Below are 19,390 nucleotides of genomic sequence, written 5' to 3'. Positions count from 1 at the left end.
TTGATAATTTTAAAGTCATATTTATGTAAATAATTAATCTATTCAAAGATAAATTTAATTGTTTGACATGTCTTATTATTAATGTTTGATCATTATAACAAAATACTATTAGAAGTTAATATTACTGTCAAAGACTTGATATTAATGGTGTGTTAAGTATTTTGAGATGAGATAAATTAATTTGAATTTTAATTGCTACTTAATATTATAGTAATGAGCATGTTATTAATGTAATTTATTATTTTTTGTTTATGATTACATTTGTTATTGTTGTATCTTCTAATGTTAATTCGGTTTCGATCCTTAATGGAAGCAATTTTAAGGATTGGAAAGAGAACATTCTTATTGTTCTCGGATGCATTGATATCGACTTTCGTTTAGAATGGATGAGCTCACTCCTACTACGGATGATAGTAACTCTCACGATAAGAGAATATATGAGAAGTGGAAACGTTTTAATCGTTTAAGTCTTATGATCATAAAGAGTGACATACATGGGGCTTTTAGGGGTGCAATATCTGATGAGATCACCAATGCCAAAGATTTTCTTGCCAAAATTGAAAAGTACTTTGAGAAAAGTGATAAAGAAGAAACTATCACTCTTTTAAAGAAACTAATTTCAATGAAATTTAAAGGTAAGGAAAACATAAGGGAGTATATCATGGAAATGTCTAATATTGCTTCTAAGTTGAAAGCACTCAAACTCGAGATGTCTGAAGACTTACTCGTGCACTTGGTGCTTATATCTCTTCCTATTCAATTCAGTCAATTTCGGGTCAATTATAACTGTCAAAGGGAAAAATGATCTCTTAATGAGCTCATTTCATTTTGTGTATAAGAGGAAGAGATATTTGATCAAAACAAGACTGAAAGTGCTCATTTGGCAAACACCTCTAAAGAAAGGGGTATAAAGAAGAAAAATGAGGTTGCTAAAGATAAATTTTTAGCACAAAAGAAACGAACTCAAGCTCAACCTTAATTTAAAATTGATCAAATTTATTTCTTTTGTAAGAAGGATGAACATCAAAAGAAAGAATGTCCTATGTACCGTATTTGACGTGCTAAAAAAGGTATATTTCATAATTTAGTTTGTTCTGAAGTTAATTTAGCTTCAGTACCGAGAAACACTTGGTGGTTAGACTCTGGTGCTACTACTAATATAAGTGTTTCATTGTAGGGTTGTCTGAATTACCGAAGACCAATTGATGCTGAAAGATACATTTATGTGGGAGATGGGAAATCGGTAGAAGTGGAAGCAATAGGGAATTTTAGATTATTATTAAGTATTAGTTATTATTTGGATTTAATGGAATAATTTGATTTCTATTGTTTGTATGGACAAATTGGGATATCATTGTTCATTTAGAAATAAAAATTTAACTTTATCTATTAATTCTGAAGTTGTTAGAACCGGTTCACTTATAGCTTATAATAATCTTTATTTGTTTGAAATAATTACTTCTTATAATGAAACATTGAATGTGGAATCACATTATACTAAGCGTAAAATAAATAATGAAAATTCAAGTTCATTATGGCACAAGCGATTAAGACATATATATAGAAATAGAGTTTAAAGATTTGTTTCTGAAGGTATTTTGGATAAAATTGATTTTTCAGACTTTAATGTATGTATTGAATGCATTAAAGAAAACAGACTAAAAGAAAGAAATTATGTGCAATAAGGGCAATTGACGTCTTAGAGTTGCTACATACGGACATTTGTGGGTCATTTCTTACATCTTCTTAGAATGGTCAACAATACTTTGTATTATTTATAGATGACTACTCAAGATATGCATACATATTTCTAATTCATGAAAAATCACAAGTATTGGATGTGTTCAAATCATTTAAAATTGAAGTTGAAAACTAACTCAATAAAAGAATAAAGAGAGTCAAATATGACCGTGGTAGTGAATATTACGGTAGATATGACGGTTCAGGTGAACAACGTCCAAGACCGTTTGCCATATACCTAGAGGAGTGTGGGATTGTCCCACAATACACCATGCCTAATTCACCTAGAATGAATGGTGCGGCTAAAAGACGTAATCACACTCTTAAAGACATGGTAATGAGTATGATTAGTCATTCGACTTTACCAGAATCCCTATGGGGAAAGGCACTAAAGACTACAGCCTACATTTTAAATAGAGTACCAACTAAAACAACTGCTAAAACACCTTATGAGCTTTGTACTAGTCGTAAACCTAGCTTAAAGCATTTTCATGTTTGGTTGTCCTGTTGATGCAAGGCCTTATAGGCCGAATGAAAGAAAAATTGATCCCAAAACAGTTAGTAGTTATTTTATTGGGTACTCTAAACGATCAAAGGGATATAAATTTTATGATCCCAAGTTAAAAACAATTTTTGAGACGGAAACTACAATATTTTTTTAGTATATTAAGTTTGATGGGAGAAATAACTGTCATTGAAGATAATTTGGATTCAACAATTCATATTTAGGAAGACTTGATTCATATCCCAAATAATTTTAACATTGATATGGATTTTTTTCCTATTAATGATCAACTTCAAAATCAAGAGCAACGAGAAATTGTTGAACAGACTCATGAAGAATAAACTCAACAACCTTAAGATTAAGTGCTTTTAAGACAATACACTAAAGAAAAGAGAACTACTATATCAAATGATTATATAGTTTTTCATCAAGAAAATGAGGATAGTGGTAGTATAATGGAAGATGACCCTATGAGTTTCCAACATGCTTTGAAGGATACTATTCTGAAAAGTGGATTTGTGTAATGAACGAAGAGTATATATCTATGCAAGACAATAAAGTTTGGGAACTTGTCCCATTACCAGAAGAAAGAAACATATTGGTTGTAAATTGATTTTTAAAACCAAACGGGATTCAAAGGATAATGCTGACAAATATAAGGCTCGTCTTGTAGAAAAAGGTTATTCTCAAAAGGAAGGGATTGACTTTAAAGAGATATTTTCTCTAGTTTCATCGAAAGACACTTTTAGGACAATCATAACATTTGTTGCACAATTTGATATGGAGATTCACCAAATGGATGTCAAGACAATATTTCTTAATGGAGACATTGAAGAAACAATTTATATGGTGCAACCAGAAAACTTTGTGTCGGAAGACTCAAAACATATGGTATGTAAATTGAGAAAATCCATTTATGGGCTCAAACAAGCTTCTCGTCAATGGTATCAAAAATTTCATCAAATTATTATCTTATTTGGTTTCGAGGTAAATATTTGTTGGGAGTAAAAACATTTTTTTGATTTTGTATGTTGATGACATACTACTTGCCACAAATGATTTAAGCATATTGTATGAAACCAAGATTTTTGTTATCAAAGAATTTTGAGATGAAAGATCTTGGCAAAACTTCTTTTGTATTAGGAATCAAAATACATCGAGATAATTCTCGAGATATCATTGGGTTATCTCCAAGAAACTATATTGATATAGTGCTTAAAAGGTATGGATGTTTGATAGTGAACTTTTAGATACCCATGTCGCTAAAGGAGACAAATTTAGTCATAATCAACACCCAAAAGGAAATCTTCAAATTGAAGAAATAAAATCAATTCCCTATCCTTCGATTATTGAGAGTTTGATGTATGCTCAAGTATGTACGCGTCCTGATATTGCATATATTGTTGGAGTTTTTCGGCAGATATCTTAGTAACGTGGGATTAAATCATTGGAAAGCAGCCAAAAAGGTTATGAGATATTTAAAGAAAACAAGTGATTACATACTCATATATTAGAGGTTAAATAAGTTTGAGATCATTGGGTGTTCAGATTCTAATTTTGTGGGATGCCAAGATAGTAGAAGATCGATTTCATGTTATGTTTATCTATTAGTTGGAGGTGATATATCCTGGAAGAGTGTTAAACAAACACTTGTAGCTTCTTCTACTATGGAAGCTGAATTCATAGCATTTTTTTTTTTTGGGGGGGGGGGGGGGAACAGCTTAGTGCCATTTCATTAAAAAAACCCAAAAGAGGAAAAAAAATACAAAAGTTTAAGATCAGATCTAGACAATTTCTAGATTTGACAATGAAACAATAATTGAATTACAGACAATAACAATAATCAATTAGCGCCTACAGCGTTTTTACTTTTATTCTACTTGTGACCTTCTCAAACGAAATATCCCATATATGGCAGAACTTTCTATTCTCTTCATTCCTTTCGATTCCTCTCCAGGATTGAATGAGTGCATTTCCATCTGAAGTTATATCTCTCCAAATATCTTCAGCGGTTCTACTTCTTCCACTGTGAGTTCTTGAATTTCTTTCATTCCAGGTATTGTAGATTACTACTCCAAAGTAGCATTTCAACATACTTACATAGAAGGATCTTCCTTTTGCTTTATTCTTCATCCACTCTTGGATTTCTTCCCATATTCTTGGAAAGTTGATGATGTTCATGTTTGCAGCATACATCCTCCAGATTTGTATTACAAAAGAGCATTCCCCAAATAAATGGTTTATGCTTTCCTCAACTCCCGAAGATTTCATAGCATGTTATGAGGCATCAAAACATGATTTATGGCTAAGAAATTTTGTCAAAAAGCTGTGTATTATGGAAGGAATTGAAAGACCACTAAAATTGTATTGTGAGAACAGATCAACCGTATTGTATTCCAATAACAATAGCAATACAACAAAGTCAAAATTTATTGACATTAAATTTATTGTTGTTAAAGAAAGGGTACATAATAGACAATTAAGCATAAACCATATAGGAACAAACTACATGTTAGCAGATCCTCTTACAAAAGGCTTGGTACACAAGGTCTTTTATGAGCACACTGCTCACATGGGTATTTAAGTATTTGAGGATCTTTAGTTTAAATGGGAGTTTATATTACATTGTTATTCTATGAATTTAATGTATTTGTGTATACACATATGTTTTTCAGTTATAATAATGTTTAAAGATATTTTGTAAAATAATGTTAAAATTTTGATCTCACGTAGGTATGGCCAATTGAAAACTGACATGAAAAGATCACCATGCATGGAATTTTCATTCCTCACATTCATGATATGATGTGTCATTTAATTGTATTAATTTATGTGACCATTGTTGGGTCTAATTGTGCTTAAATACAACGACGAGCTGTTTGGTCCAATATTGATATAATTAAGTAATAAGATTGTTTATACAACATATGAATGAGATGACACAAAACTTCAAACGCATTATTGTTGTTACATTTATTTTATTAATACGTGATCGAGTGGGAGATTGTTAAAATTTATGAGTCACTATTATAATAAATTATTGTACAAATATCATCTTTTAATTAAGCAAAAATAATGTGATCTAATGTGAAATCAAGTTTATAGGCTTATTGGTGTATTTATCATGAATATAAAGTGAGGATACCCAGGGCCGGCCCTGGAGTAAGCCCAGCAAGCCCTTGGGCTATGGCAGCCCAATTATTAAAATTAGTAAGATATTTTTATTAAATTTCTTATAATTTTAAACAAAAAGTGTTGTACCTTAGTGGTGAAAGATAAGTATTTAAAATATTTAGTTAATCGTGGTTTCAAATCCATTTTTAAAAATAGACTTAGGGCAACAATATTTTCGATCTTTTTTTTTACCCGAGGCTGGGGCAGCCCAAATATTAGGGCCGACACTGAGGATACCTAAGTGAACTTTATAATTTTATGAAATGGCTAAATTAGAAATGTTCAAACCAAAATAACTAACATTATGGTCATTTTATAACGGTATGATCCCCATTTGAGGTACGATAAATTTCATCTTTGCGTCCCCATCAATAGAGAGAGAGAACTAATTTGACGTATCTTGTGGGTACGGTCATTTTGGTGTTTGCTTCTCTAATTCTAGTGTTAGAACGATTCTTGCTCTGATACCATGTGCGATTCAGCGATATTCGTTGAATCAAGAAGAGATGTGAATGATTTGTAGAGAGAATTCTTGAGAGAAGATGAAAAACACAAATTGAGATAAAAACTAATAAAAGGATTTGTGATATTTTATTCAATATTAATAGTATTACAAAGTCCAATATAGGTATAAAAATCTCCCACCTATTCTAAATAAGTATCTCAACTAATTATAGGTACAAATTATACCGAAACCTTTATAATTAATACTAGTTAATACAAATATGGTTATAACTGTTATTAACTAATAAAAATGGTTATAACAACTTAATTTAACTATTTAACAAGCTCATAACTAAGTCATTCACAAATTCATAACTAAATCATTGAATTATTTTGACATTTCTTCTACAGTTAAGATTTCGGGGACCGAGTATCATATAAACTCGTGTCATAATCCTAGACTATAATTATGTAATCTCTGTTCTAATCTTTTCGATAATATTATCTCTTCTGAATCTTGGTGAACCATGTTAAATTTATAATTTTTTTTAATTGTCAAACATGAGGCTCTTCAACTAGAGTGAAACATTCTTTTAGGTTGTAAGTGAAGTCTTCACGAGCTATAACTGAGCTTTAAGCAAATCGGACTCGAGCAGCTCGTGAACACAACTATAAATATACTAGTCGAGCTCAAACTTTGCTATTAAAGCTCGATTCGTGTTCGAGCCCGAACCTGAGTCTATTCGTCTTTAGCTCGTTTACACCACTACTTCCAACATAACGAGGAATGTAATTACAGTTACACACAAGAATTTTATTTGAAACCATTAATTAATTAAACGATATGGAAAAAGTTTCGATAAGAATAAGTTGCGTAATTTTATTTGAAACCATTAATTAATTAAACGATAGTAAGATCGGTAATATAACCTCAAGAAATGAGTTTTGGTTGTAAACATGTGTCACAAGAGTTGGGAATCGAGTAGTACCGCCTATTGATCATGAATTGAACCACCATCTCGAGGCTCATTTTGGTATAGAAGAGAGGATTCATTCAAACTCGAAAAACACATTAATGATGGAACAAAATAAACTTTCACAACATAGTAAGATATACAAGAGATAAAAGCACTTATAGGGCCTTAAAAAAAATGAAGCATGGATGAAGAATATAGCAACAAAGAATGGCTTAATGTTGTCCCACCACTGGGGACTCTTGTCATCTTCAATGTTCAAATTGCCTCTTTTTTTACAAAGACATAATGACCCAAACTGTAAAAATCATCTTAAATCTATCTATCTATATACCCGGAGACACTCACAGAATACACAAGTGCACATCAAATATAAAAAAGAAGAAGAAATCAACCTCCAAACGTAGTACACCATATATCCAAACTAGGTTTAGATCAAGCCAGTGGTTCCAAACGGATTGTTCTGTTGAGGATGGGTTGGAAAAGCTACAAAACCTGTTTCTCCAAAGGGATTGGCTGGTGGTCCCATATTCATCAAATGCTGATGATGTTGATGCTGCTGATGATAGGCTGGCTGCTGGTAAGGACCAAATGGATTGTCTACATGACCCCCCATAGTTGGGAATTGAGAAGATACATTGTTGTTTGAGAAGGAAAATGGGTCGGGAGTTCCAAACGGATTTGGAGCTGGAGCTCCGTACGTTGGCTGTTGAGAAGCTCTATATGCCCCATCATCATACAAGCTATTCAGGGTTAGTGTATCCAGTCCACCCGCCTGGAATACAAATATCAATCAATATATGGACATTGAAATAGGGAATATATCGACCCACTTTGGGAACATGTTATTTTGGATTCATCTAAAATAACCCAATATCAGATCACAAGTCTCTTTATTAAGCAAACTAATTAAAATATACAAATACCTTGTTTAATTTTCTGTTAAACTATATTTAGAGCAATTTGGTAATAAAATCCCAAAAATCTGATTGTTTGACGTGCAAACCAAACAAGATAATTTTCAAATAACCCAAGAATGCTCAAGTAATTATTTTCAAATAATCTTGTTGGATTTAAGTTATTCAACAGGTTATTTGGATTAAAAAAAGACATTTAGGTATAAATATATATGTATATATAGTATTTTTTATATAGAATAAAGGATAATTTTGTGGATGATTTGATTGATGAGTAAATTGTTGATTGGATGAGTTATTTGAAGTTGATCTCAAATAACCCACATCAAACAAAGCCTTGTAAATTTTACTTTGTACCTGACCGATAAATTTATGAATCTGACTTTGACTAAGTTTAGTTTTTCGGACATAATCTCATCCAAATTCGTTTCTCGATCAAAAAATAGTACTAAATGGGACATAATATACAACTCCAAAAGGGGCCTTACCAGTTGCCTCTCATTAACCGAGGCAATATTGCTGCTGCTAGGTGTTGTGACCAATGCAAGTTCCCATCCAGTTGGATCAAAGTCTTTGGTTTGAGAAGAACTCACCTCAAACGATGAAGAAGTTGAACCTTAACGCAACACAAATACCGTTCAACAATTATTTTTGTTCTTTTAACAAAAGGTTTTCATTTTCCCAAAAGAAAAAGATAACAGTTCAACACATGAAAATCTTACCAATTGGGACAATGGCTAGAGCCAAAGCATTGCTGTCCTCAATCGTAGTTGCATTTGGTGTGGTATCGGATAGTCCCTAAAAAGACATAAAAAGTAGTAAATGCAACATCAAATAGCTTCAGATTTGTTTGACCTAATCTTGGACCTTTTTTGTGGTCGTCCACCTTTTATTTCATGACAACTACTCATAATTTTAAGCTTTGACCACTTCCTATCAACCATTTCTTTTCCTTAGACCAGGGTTTTCTTCCCTTGAGGCTAGCATGAATCCCACTGCCATGACCCCCCACTTCAAACAAGGTTCTCATAATTGAACCTTGATCTACCTAGAGTGGGTACTAATGTACTATCAACCAACCATTGTCTACCACCAAATTTCCAAAGTTAATTTGGGTGTGATTTATATTCTGCTAAACAACCCATCCTTTGTGCTTGATTCTGGTTTTACTATAATTGTTTCAAACTATAAAAAAAAAAACTTCAAATGTTAACCCTGTTTGATGTGGATAATTTGGAATTCAATTCAGTCTAGGAATTTACCATCAAATCATCAACCAAAATACCAAATTACCTTTACTATATTTTTTATAACATTCACAAATATTACATAACAAGAACAATAGTCATTTTACCCAAATAACTGATTTCTTGCATCAAACAAGGTTTTTCCTTTTGGACATAATTATGTAAATGGGTCCGACCAAGTCATACTCGGGGATATTCCAACTCATGATATACCCCAGATCTGACAGTCTTGTAACTCTTGTCACTAATCCATAAAACTGCCACGCCCTTTAGCAAAAAAAAAAACAAGTTTTGTTTTTCAAGTAACACTAGATCAAATAAGGACGGTAAATGCTGATTTTATCAAAAACAAGTTAAGGTATGAAACAAAACACAAAATTACCAATGTAAAATTGAATTAGTTACCAGCAAATCTCTACTCTCAAATTGGGTCTGAAATAGAGGGGGAGGAGATGGAAGCTCCACGTTTGAGACGTCACGTGGAGGCGGTGAATGATCATCTAGGGATGCTTCCAACTCTTCAGGAAGATCAGTTTCGTCTGGTTTATATGTCAATAATAGCCTCTCTGGAAGTTCCTGATTCATAACACCTACTTGTTAGTTCTAGAGCACCTACAATATAAACAGAATATTGAATTCTTCTACTTTGGCCATAATAGTTCAAACAAGTTTTACAGACCAATGTCTCTATTGGAGCAGAAACCATTCTTGGTGCCTCCTTTATATACTCTTCCATGGTTATAAGGAATGATTGTGGAGGCTGAAAAAAAAAACATCAGAAACAAGAGTCAATCACATAATAAGGATTCTATAACCAATTAATTATTTTAACAAAGGAAACAAACTCACTTCTCTTAGAACTGGAAACTGAAAATTTCTAGCAAGTTCCAACCCTTTGCACACGTCATAGAAGTCAGCAAGGCTACCAGCCTACAATAGCAGTTAAATTTATTGTAAATATTGAATTTGTCACTGATTGAACAGCAAAATGAGCCTATCTGGAAACAGGTATTTTGTCAAAATCACGGACCCAATATAAATTTGTAATTAAGTTTTTAATACACCTGAACTTCTTTTTGGGATCATATCCAAATTATAGTATATTTTTTTTGTTTCATTTGGTATAAAGATTATTCTACAGCATGATCCAAATTATAGTATGATTTTTTTTGTTTCATTTGGTATATAGAAATTTTGTTCTAGACCATAATCCAAATTATTTTTTTCATCATTGTAAATTTTTGCAAACATGGAAAACAAATGCATACCAAAACAAGCCCATTAAGTGGATCTTTTCCTATCTTACTGATACAATAATCAAATCCCAAATTAGCCATGGAAAACAATCAGATTTTTCAAAAAATACAGTGGAAGCAAGCACACCTGCTGGCCAGCACGTTTGTATATGTCGAGAGACTTCATTGCGTCATGCTTAGGCATCTCAAAAAACTGAAACAATATAAATCAAAAAGTTATTCAAAAGGCTAGGAACTGAAAAAAAAAAAGAAAAAGGAAGGATAGTAAGAGGGGAGGTGGAGGGGGTGAGAGGTTCACCTTATCGACCAGATTGATAATTCCATCATTGATGGCACAGTAAACTTTAAAACTCTCTTTGAGTACCTGAGAAATGCAAATAGATTAGCAAAATGACAAAAAGCCTAAAAGTGGAGACATTAAAAACACAGGTCTAATATTTCTATGTGAAGTTATTGACGGTTTACAGAATAAAAGCTTACCAGAGCAAGAGCATACTGTATAACATAATTGCCGACTGCTGCTCCTTCAGGCTGTCAAGAGAATGAAACCCGGTTTCATTTTTAAATCTGATAGTTTATATGTAAAATAAACTCAATTACAATTATAAAAACAAGGATTTCAGGGAAGTACCCTGCAGCCAATTAAACGATACAGCAGTTGCTGCAAAGCAGGCAATTGCTCCATTAGTTCTTCACTGTCCAACTCCCTGGTTCTGCTATAACCCTGTTGTTGGAGAAGATAAATAGTAGAAATTCAATAACCCAGGTTCGTAATTTACCAAGCAAACAAGTGCCTTAGAAAGTCAGCCATGTAGAACTATCAGAACAAAGACCTTTGAAATGAACAATAGCAATTGAAAAGCATTTTTAAATTTCTTCTTTTAGATATTTAACAACTTGAATTAAAAAAAAGTATTAATAAACAGAAATTTATAAACATAGAATTTCCCATTTACAAGTACATTGGAAGTTGGAACATTCCCGTGAAAGCGCATATAAGTCAGAATGAAAATTAGAAGGAAAGGGAGGATGGGGAGAAAGATGAGGACATGTGAGTAACCCTTCCTTTCCCCCCTAGTACAATATGTCCAAACAAAAGATCAAAAATGTGAAAATCACCCCATCAGTCACCAACTAGGCAGAAAGACATCAGTATCACATCACAATCATCTCAGACCAAGGGATCAAACTTGGTCAAATTGATTGCATTAGTGAATCATAATATTGAGCCTATTTGGAAATTGCCAATTAGTTTCTTATTCTTATTATAATGGATTTTACTTTTAAGAGATATATTTCTGTCATCTTATAAGAATCCTATTCTTTTTTTTACCACAGTTTAATTCCTAGAGGAGGCTAGCACAGCATTATACGATGACCTTCCACTTCAATCAAAGGGTCCTAAAAAACCAAAAAGTAGAAAAGACAAACAGAGACTTTTCTACAACTAGGTCGTTAATCCCAACTTATCAAGATGATGCCACAGAGCTAATATGAATATCTTCAGATAGAGTTAAGTATTTTCTATTTTCTAACAATTTTTCATTCTCGTATTTAGAAGGTAAGCCATTTCCAATTATCTATGCACATAAGGGAAGATAAGAAGGCTAAAAAATGGAAGATAAGAAGGCTCTCCTATGGGCGTACTCACTTTTGTTGATCCTTAGCCAACCTCAGGTTATTTCTCATGGATAATTATTGAGATTCTTTCCAAAGCACACTTTTACCTTTTGAAGAATTGTTGGTCTTCACCAAGCAAAGCTCATTTATGCCTATCTAGGAAATTGATATATCAATTAATTAGCTTCTTTCGTATTGCCTATAAATTGTATCATTTTGTATTAGTTTATCATAAGAAATATAAGAAGCCTTTCTACAAAATTCTACAAATTAAGATTGCTAAGACTACAATAACCAGAATATCTAAAGAGTATGAACAGTAATCATATACAACTCTTCTAAACAACAGAAGGAGAAAGAGTAAAATCAAGAGTACCTTTTCCTGTCCTTGCCCAGGTCTCAGGAGACGCTCAGCTTCAATATCATATTTTAGAATCCTAAAGCATTCAAGGCGTTCCTCCAGGAAGAGAGAATATGTACGTACCCAGGCAGAACAATCCCAAGCTACAAAAAAAAAATGTAATGGGACCCAAAATAAAGCAAATTTTGAATTTCATATCTTTAAACCAAGAAAACATGATGTCTTAACAAGCCTATTTGAGACATTTCAATGTCTAGTAATTATCATATCCGTTTCACAAATCCAACTAGAATTCTCACATATGTCAAATTCATCTAAATTATCTGTTTCTCAAATTTTAAATTAAAGCACTTGCATCAAAACTGAATTTACAAAACAGACCAAACTCCACAATTGGACCAATGTCAAACAACTAAATGATTCAAGTAATGCCTGTCATTTTATACTAACCAATGGGACTTGAATCGTCTTTAAAGTTAGACAGTTGAAGAATGTGTCCTCTTTGTTGGAAGTTAAGAAGTTCTTCTCTAAAAGTAGGATCTCCATCTCTTAATGTCCGATGGATGACAATCAATGTCTTGAGAGCCACCTGTTGGCAAATAGGAAGCCAATATTAATAAAAACGCAAATGTACATGAAATTACTAGTACAAAGAGAATGCAAAAATCCAAAATCACACAACTTCATGGCATCAGATAATGAAAACACCATGCCAAGGAAGACTTAACAGGACTATCATTTTTTATTTGTTTGGAAGTTGTAATAGAATTGGTGCAGGTGTGCCGCCATAACTGTCTCCTATGTCAAAAGAAAACATAACCAAGAAAGAAGGTAAAAATTGGGATAGGATCCTATAAAACCTCCGCTAAATATTTGATGGAAGAATCCATTTTACAATTATTGTTAACCAAGGAGAACAGATTGTGGAAGTAAATATTTTTGCATCCACAGAGAGAGATGTTTTAAAATCTTGCATTAAAAACCTCCTATAAGTCTATAATAAATATCGTCATTAAAATAATAGAAAAATATACAGATACTTTTCATTCATTAATAGGAACTAGGAGAGGAACCTTCATGCTACAAAAAAACAGAAATCTATGTTGCTGATAAAGCAAATTTGAAAAAAGAGTAAGAAGAAATGGTATCAAGATAAACAAAGGATTTGATTAAATGATGATACATGTATGAGCAAAAGAGAAGGCCGGATCACAAATGGTCAATTCCCATCATGTAAAGAAAAACCTATCCAAATACAATATCCACAACATGATTAATTTAGAACATAAAGTATGTGTTTTCACTCAAGAGAAATACTAAGAAAAAATTACCCATAAGCTCATATTATTACCTACATCTACAACAAGAATGGTAGGGAAAAACCGAAACAAATACACCACAGAGTTCCCATGCACAGAAATATTTAAGAGATTCAGTCCATAACTAGAAATCCATGGCTGACGGGTATGTTTCCCTTTTAATTTTCTACTTTGAAAGTGTCATTGAGCTTAGATAGTAAAGAATTTTAGTGAATGAATTGAGTGAATGATGGATAATTAGGTTAACATAATTCAAACATAAGCTAAACTTATCATTTAATTGTAGCCTAAACAAATCTAATATTTATTTACCAAATAAAAAATAGGAAATCATGACAATTATCTTTAGATATTTGATTCATTCTCTTTAACAAGCTTTTTATCTAATAAATTAAGACATTGACCTCAACTAATCATACATGTTCTTATACTTGGTTAACTAGTAAAAACTGCAAATATATGCAAACAATCGTGATCACCACATCCATACAAGACCAAGTACAATTGGTATTTATGAAACAAGAAATTGAAATTACTGATAGAACAACCAATCGTCAATAATAAGAAAGCCATAATTCATCTTTAATCGTATAAAGTCGTAACAGTTCAATCAAGACCACATATATAAAATCCTCACCGTCCAGTTACGCGTCTTTGCCAATCGCCTAGCTAGGGCATGTATACAGTACGCTACATCGGCTCGAGGACGAACTGCGGATGTAGCCAGCAAAATCTCTGAAAAGAAATGAAACTTATATATAAAATCAGAGATTTCTCAAATTTAATAAAAAAGAATCATAAAATGAGAGATAACTCACTTCTAATGTGTCTTTCTTTAGGAGGACATTCAACATGATTAGTAGCTTTAACGATCGCAACATCCACATCCTAAATCGAGATCAACATAATCCAAAAACATCAAAATTGGAAATAGATACTGATTTTAGAGAGATTATGGAAGACGGAAGAAGGAGAACCTTGAAATCGCTGTTAACATGAGCGAGTCCGACTTTTGTGTGATCTTTTAGGGCTCCGTATGCTTTGCGCCAAGACTGAAGAGTTCCCATATCTATCTATTTCTGTCTATAAGAAGTCCGATGCCGTAGGGATCGCACCTCTCAGTCTTCGGATATGGCGTTTCAGAGAAGAAGAAGAAGAGAGAGGAAATCCGACTATTCGAGTCCAAAAAGACAAAGAAAGGAACTATTGCAGTTGCAGAAAGCAGAGCACTCTCTCTCTCTTCTTTCTCTCTCCTCTGATAACTGTTATTAAATAATAATTTTTTTGCTAATAATTTTTCATTTTGTATTTTGTTAAATATTTAGTTGTTAGTCAAAATTCATTGAATCCTATGACATTGAAAGTAAAATGTGAGGAAATGATCCCTTAATAATCCTATGGCTCTCTTTTTTTTAACGACAATTCTATTTTTGTGTGACGTAATCGGAATTTATTTATTTTTTTAATTTTTTTTTTTATCTCACAATTGCATGACGCAATTGAGGTATTTTCGTCCAAAAAAAAAATCATAACTAAAATCTTATAAAAAATAAAAAAATAAAAAACAGTAAAAGGGGTCACCAACACTTTTTTTTTTAACTCTGCAAAGTACATTTAAGGCATTTTTGAAAATCATCTCCTCAAATTTCTCCATTGAAAATCCCATCCATATTACCAATTATTAATATTCATTCATAACTAATCTTTTAGTTAATTAACTTAATATTTCTCATGCTTAACTCTAATTTAGTTACTTATTTTAATTTTTATCTACGTCAAAACATAAATATTCTTAGTAATTATTTATTGTCAAGTATTTTATTAATTTAAAAAATATAATAATTCTTTATTATATTACTAAAATTCAATCCTATTAGTTAGAAAAAGTTTGGATAAAATAATTTGTGTAATTCAATTTTAAAATTTATTAAATACTATTTTTTATTTATTTTTCATTTATTTTATAAACTAATTATTTAAACACAACCATAAAATTTGACATTAGAAAATTTTAATACAACCACGTTATCCAATAAGTTATCGAGATCGTAGGTACTCGAGAAGAACGATTAACTCTCCGCCTAACTTTATCGACTTTCCAGAACGAATCTTAGAAAACGTCATTAACATCTTGAATATTACGCATTAAACAAATAAGATGGTTGATAATTCGATGATTATTCTTCAACTAATAGTCTATATATTCAAAATTTGGTAAAAAAAAACTTCATATACTTAATCATTACTCAACCATGGAAAATAAATAGAATAATGATTACAATGAAATATTAATTTTTAAGTAATCTTAACTATGTAACTAAACAAAAATTAATATATATTAATTAATTAGAGGTTAAAAAAAGAGTAAAATTTGAATATATGATGAAAGTGTGAGATTAAATTGGTTGGACAATCAAATTGAAGGCTGTTGGGTGTTTGTTGGGGTCACAGATAATGGGTGCCAGATGTATAAGATTCACTCTCTTTTATCTCTCTAAATTGGTTATACTTTACAGCTATTATGTTAACACGTGTTCAGATGGTATTCTCTAGATAAAATATATATACAAAAGAATATTTATTGAAAGTGTTAACTGTTAACTTTTGTTTTTTCAATAAAAGTAAAAGAGGTATTCAATTTTTTAAATTAACTTTATTTATTATTAAGTTTGAACTGTTTTTCTCAATAATTTTAAATATTTTTTAATATTTTATTTCAGTTTTTAAAATTTTTAAATATATTTTAATTAAACATTTTTTATTTTAGAATTTTTTAATATTTAATTTATATATTTTCTAAAAATAATATAAATTATTTTTTCCTTATACAATAATATTATAAATTAATATAGTAAATATTTATAAATGAAAAAAGAGTTTATATTTTTGCATCAATATTCTTCATGTTGAAAAATTTTCAAAATTTGAAATGACCATCCAACACCCAATAACCTAAATGATATTTATGTCATTTAAACGATGTTAAAAATTCTTTTATATAAATAAATAGTTATATATATTTATCTTGAGAAATATTTAGAACATTCTATTAATTGGATCTATTAAAACTTTACACAACCACTTAATATAAATGAACTTCACATCATTTGTGATAATAATATGTGAATATTCTCATCCTCCTTAAAAGGTCATGGGTTCGAACCGTTAGACGACAAATTCTACGTATAGTTAAATTGTTAAATGTGTTTTTGTGATATGTGTATAATTCCCTTGTGACCACATTTCTTTTAATAAAATGGTGCTAAGCTTTTTTTTCTAAAAGAAACATCATATCATGAGAGCATATTTCAAGCATGTTTGTTGTAATTTGTCTTTTTCGATTTTTATACATTGTTTTCATATCTTCTCCCATATTTACGGGAATATATGTTCCATCTAAAGCTCCTAAACAATTCTATTTCATACATAAGAATAAGACATTGTTACGTATATTTTATTATGTAAAAAAGAATATGAAATTTGTAATTTACCTAAACTATTTCTACCTTTCATTTTTATGGGAAATTTGATCAAATAACCTCAAAGATGAGGTTATTTGATCTGACGGTAATTTGTTAATTTTATTGCGGCTCGGGGTGATTTTATTTTTTTTGGACGATTTTACCCTTGTCGCGAAACGCTAAGTGATTTAGCGTTTCGCTAAGTGGATTATGTTTAGTATAAATACTCTAATTTTTCATTTCTTTCATTTTCTTTCTCCATCTTCTTTTGTTCTCTCTTTCACGGCGGCGGCGGCGGCGACGGCGGCGACGGTGCTTATGCAGATACAGATTTACGTTCTTATTTACCTAATCTTTATTTCACCCTAACCTAAATCGATTTTTTTTATTATACGATCTTCATTTTTTCAAACCCTAACCTTAAACCTATTGTTATATAAAATAACCTGTTCTTATTTGATTCATATTGGTTTATATTTGGTATTTGATTCATATTGGTTCATATTTGTGGTTCATATTGGTTCATATACGTCGATGATAATATTTGCAGATAATCTCGGATCATATGGGTTCCGTTTCAAGGAAGTTTCTCCAAGAACTTACCGTTTCGCTAAGTGCTTACCGTTTCGCTAAGTGCTTATCGTTTCGCTAAGTGCTTACCGTTTCGCTAAGTGCTTACCGTTTCGCTAAGTGCTTACCGTTTCGCTAAGGACTTTTCGTTTGGTGAATTGTGATACACTATTTTATATTCAATTATGTTAAAACTACATAATTAAACATGAGTTGTCTTAGCTTAGTTGGTAGAGTGCGTTTCTTTTAAGTATGTGGTCGTGGGTTCGATTCCCATAGACGGTGTTTTTATGTTTTTTTTTTTTACTTTTGCATAAATCAAATTCTCATTTGTAGAGAAATGGTTATGTTTATCCAAGGACTTACCGTTTCTCTAAGTGCTCAGCATTTCGCTAAGGTGAGACTGAGCTCAGGATTCCTAAAGGCTCCAGTTAAAGCCATAAACCCTTTGATGGTTGCAAAAGCCTCAAGTGGAAAGTTTACATGTTATGTATCATGTATGTATGTAATGTAAGAAAATAAGAATAGAATTGAAATTTTTTTGTTTGATTGATTGTAGTTTCGAGAGGGATTGGAAAGATCTGAACGTGATTGGGTTTGGGTTGATCGGATGGTTAACACCTTCCAGTATTCCGGCGATCAACGACAACAGTTTGACCGGACTCTTCTTTTCCAGCATTGGGACTGAGCTTGCTCACTTCCCAACTGGCCCTGCTCTCACTTGGCACATGAGATTGTTCTTGGCATTGACTTTTGGACAAATTGGATTCAAGAGTAGGACTGAAGATTACTTCAATAAAATAAATTAATTCTAATTAAGAAAATAATAATATGTAAAAAGTGAACTACTTTATTTGGATATTTGTTAATGAATGTTTAATTTGCTTTTGTTTCATTTCTTTCAATACTATTTCATTTATGCAAAAGTAAAAAAAACAAACATAAAAACACCTCTGTGGGAATCGAACCCACGACCACATACTTAAAAAAAATGCACTCTACCAACTGAGCTAAGACAACTCATGTTTATGTATGTAGTTTTAACATAATTGAATATCAAATAGTGTATCACAATTCACCAAACGAAAAGTCCTTAGAGAAACGGTAAGCACTTAGCGAAACGGTAAGCACTTAGCGAAACGGTAAGCACTTAGCGAAACAGTAAGCACTTAGCGAAACGGTAAGTTCTTGGAGAAACTTCCCTGAAACGGAACCCATATGATCCGAGATTATCTGCAAATATTATCATCGACGTATATGAACCAATATGAACCACAAATATGAACCAATATGAATCAAATACCAAATATAAACCAATATGAACCAAATAAGAACATGTTATTTTATATAACAATAGGTTTAAGGTTAGGGTTTGAAAAAATGAAGATCGTATAATAAAAAAAATCGATTTAGGTTAGGGTGAAATAAAGATTAGGTAAATAAGAACGTAAATCTGTATCTGCATAAGCACCGTCGCCTTCGTCGCCGCCGTCGCCGCCGCCGTGAAAGAGAGAACAAAAGAAGAGAGATAAAGAAAATGAAAGAAATGAAAAATTATAGTATTTATACTAAACCTAATCCACTTTCGCGACAAGGGCAAAATCGTCCAAAAAAAATAAAATCACCACGAGCGCAATAAAATTAATAAATTACCATCAGATCAAATAACCTCATCTTTGAAGTTATTTGATCAAATTTCCCCATTTTTATTTGTATGAAAATTTTGGAGACTTTGAATTTTTTAAATAGTTAGTTTGATGACATATAATATTTTTTAACTATTCATGTAAATATTTACTAAT

General features: G+C 31.6%; 3 protein-coding genes across 3 annotated transcripts; 2 read left to right on the top strand and 1 right to left on the bottom strand.

Annotated features, from left to right (window-relative positions):
- The first annotated feature begins 382 nt into the window (after window positions 1-382).
- Window positions 383-805, top strand: LOC124913122. Its single transcript, XM_047453739.1, has one exon. The coding sequence runs from the start codon at window positions 383-385 to the stop codon at window positions 803-805; it is 423 nt and encodes a 140-aa protein (XP_047309695.1).
- A 6,137-nt stretch (window positions 806-6,942) lies between these two features.
- LOC124911805 (putative clathrin assembly protein At2g01600) lies at window positions 6,943-14,758 on the bottom strand. Its single transcript, XM_047452325.1, has 15 exons — window positions 14,535-14,758; window positions 14,376-14,445; window positions 14,195-14,292; window positions 12,689-12,827; window positions 12,254-12,381; window positions 10,889-10,981; window positions 10,738-10,788; window positions 10,556-10,621; window positions 10,385-10,450; window positions 9,851-9,931; window positions 9,681-9,761; window positions 9,407-9,577; window positions 8,477-8,552; window positions 8,243-8,370; window positions 6,943-7,612 (listed from the first exon to the last, which is right to left on the bottom strand). Exons 1-15 carry the CDS (start codon window positions 14,622-14,624, stop codon window positions 7,268-7,270), a joined length of 1,683 nt encoding a protein of 560 aa, XP_047308281.1. The 5' UTR covers window positions 14,625-14,758; the 3' UTR covers window positions 6,943-7,267.
- Window positions 14,759-17,928: 3,170 nt separating this feature from the next.
- LOC124913121 (photosystem I subunit O-like) lies at window positions 17,929-18,397 on the top strand. Its single transcript, XM_047453738.1, has 2 exons — window positions 17,929-18,089; window positions 18,148-18,397. The coding sequence occupies exons 1-2, from the start codon at window positions 17,929-17,931 to the stop codon at window positions 18,395-18,397; spliced, it is 411 nt and encodes a 136-aa protein (XP_047309694.1).
- Window positions 18,398-19,390: the final 993 nt, after the last annotated feature.

This window comes from Impatiens glandulifera, chromosome 8, assembly GCF_907164915.1.
Source record: "Impatiens glandulifera chromosome 8, dImpGla2.1, whole genome shotgun sequence".
NCBI classification, from domain to species: domain Eukaryota; kingdom Viridiplantae; phylum Streptophyta; class Magnoliopsida; order Ericales; family Balsaminaceae; genus Impatiens; species Impatiens glandulifera.
The sequence above is the reverse complement of the archived record's forward strand: the minus strand, read 5'-3'. Positions and strand labels throughout refer to the sequence as shown.

Excerpts from the sequence above, each read along its gene's own strand:
- LOC124913122 (XM_047453739.1), top strand. The coding sequence starts at position 383 with ATGGATGAGCTCACTCCTACTACGGATGATAGTAACTCTCACGATAAG.
- LOC124911805 (XM_047452325.1), bottom strand. The coding sequence starts at position 14,624 with ATGGGAACTCTTCAGTCTTGGCGCAAAGCATACGGAGCCCTAAAAGAT. Across the intron at positions 14,446-14,534 it reads ATGTTAACAGCGATTTCAAG|GATGTGGATGTTGCGATCGT; the intron begins GTTCTCCTTCTT and ends ATCTCGATTTAG. Across the intron at positions 12,828-14,194 it reads CAAAGACGCGTAACTGGACG|GTGGCTCTCAAGACATTGAT; the intron begins GTGAGGATTTTA and ends ATTTGCCAACAG.
- LOC124913121 (XM_047453738.1), top strand. The coding sequence starts at position 17,929 with ATGGTTATGTTTATCCAAGGACTTACCGTTTCTCTAAGTGCTCAGCAT. Across the intron at positions 18,090-18,147 it reads ACATGTTATGTATCATGTAT|TTTCGAGAGGGATTGGAAAG; the intron begins GTATGTAATGTA and ends GATTGATTGTAG.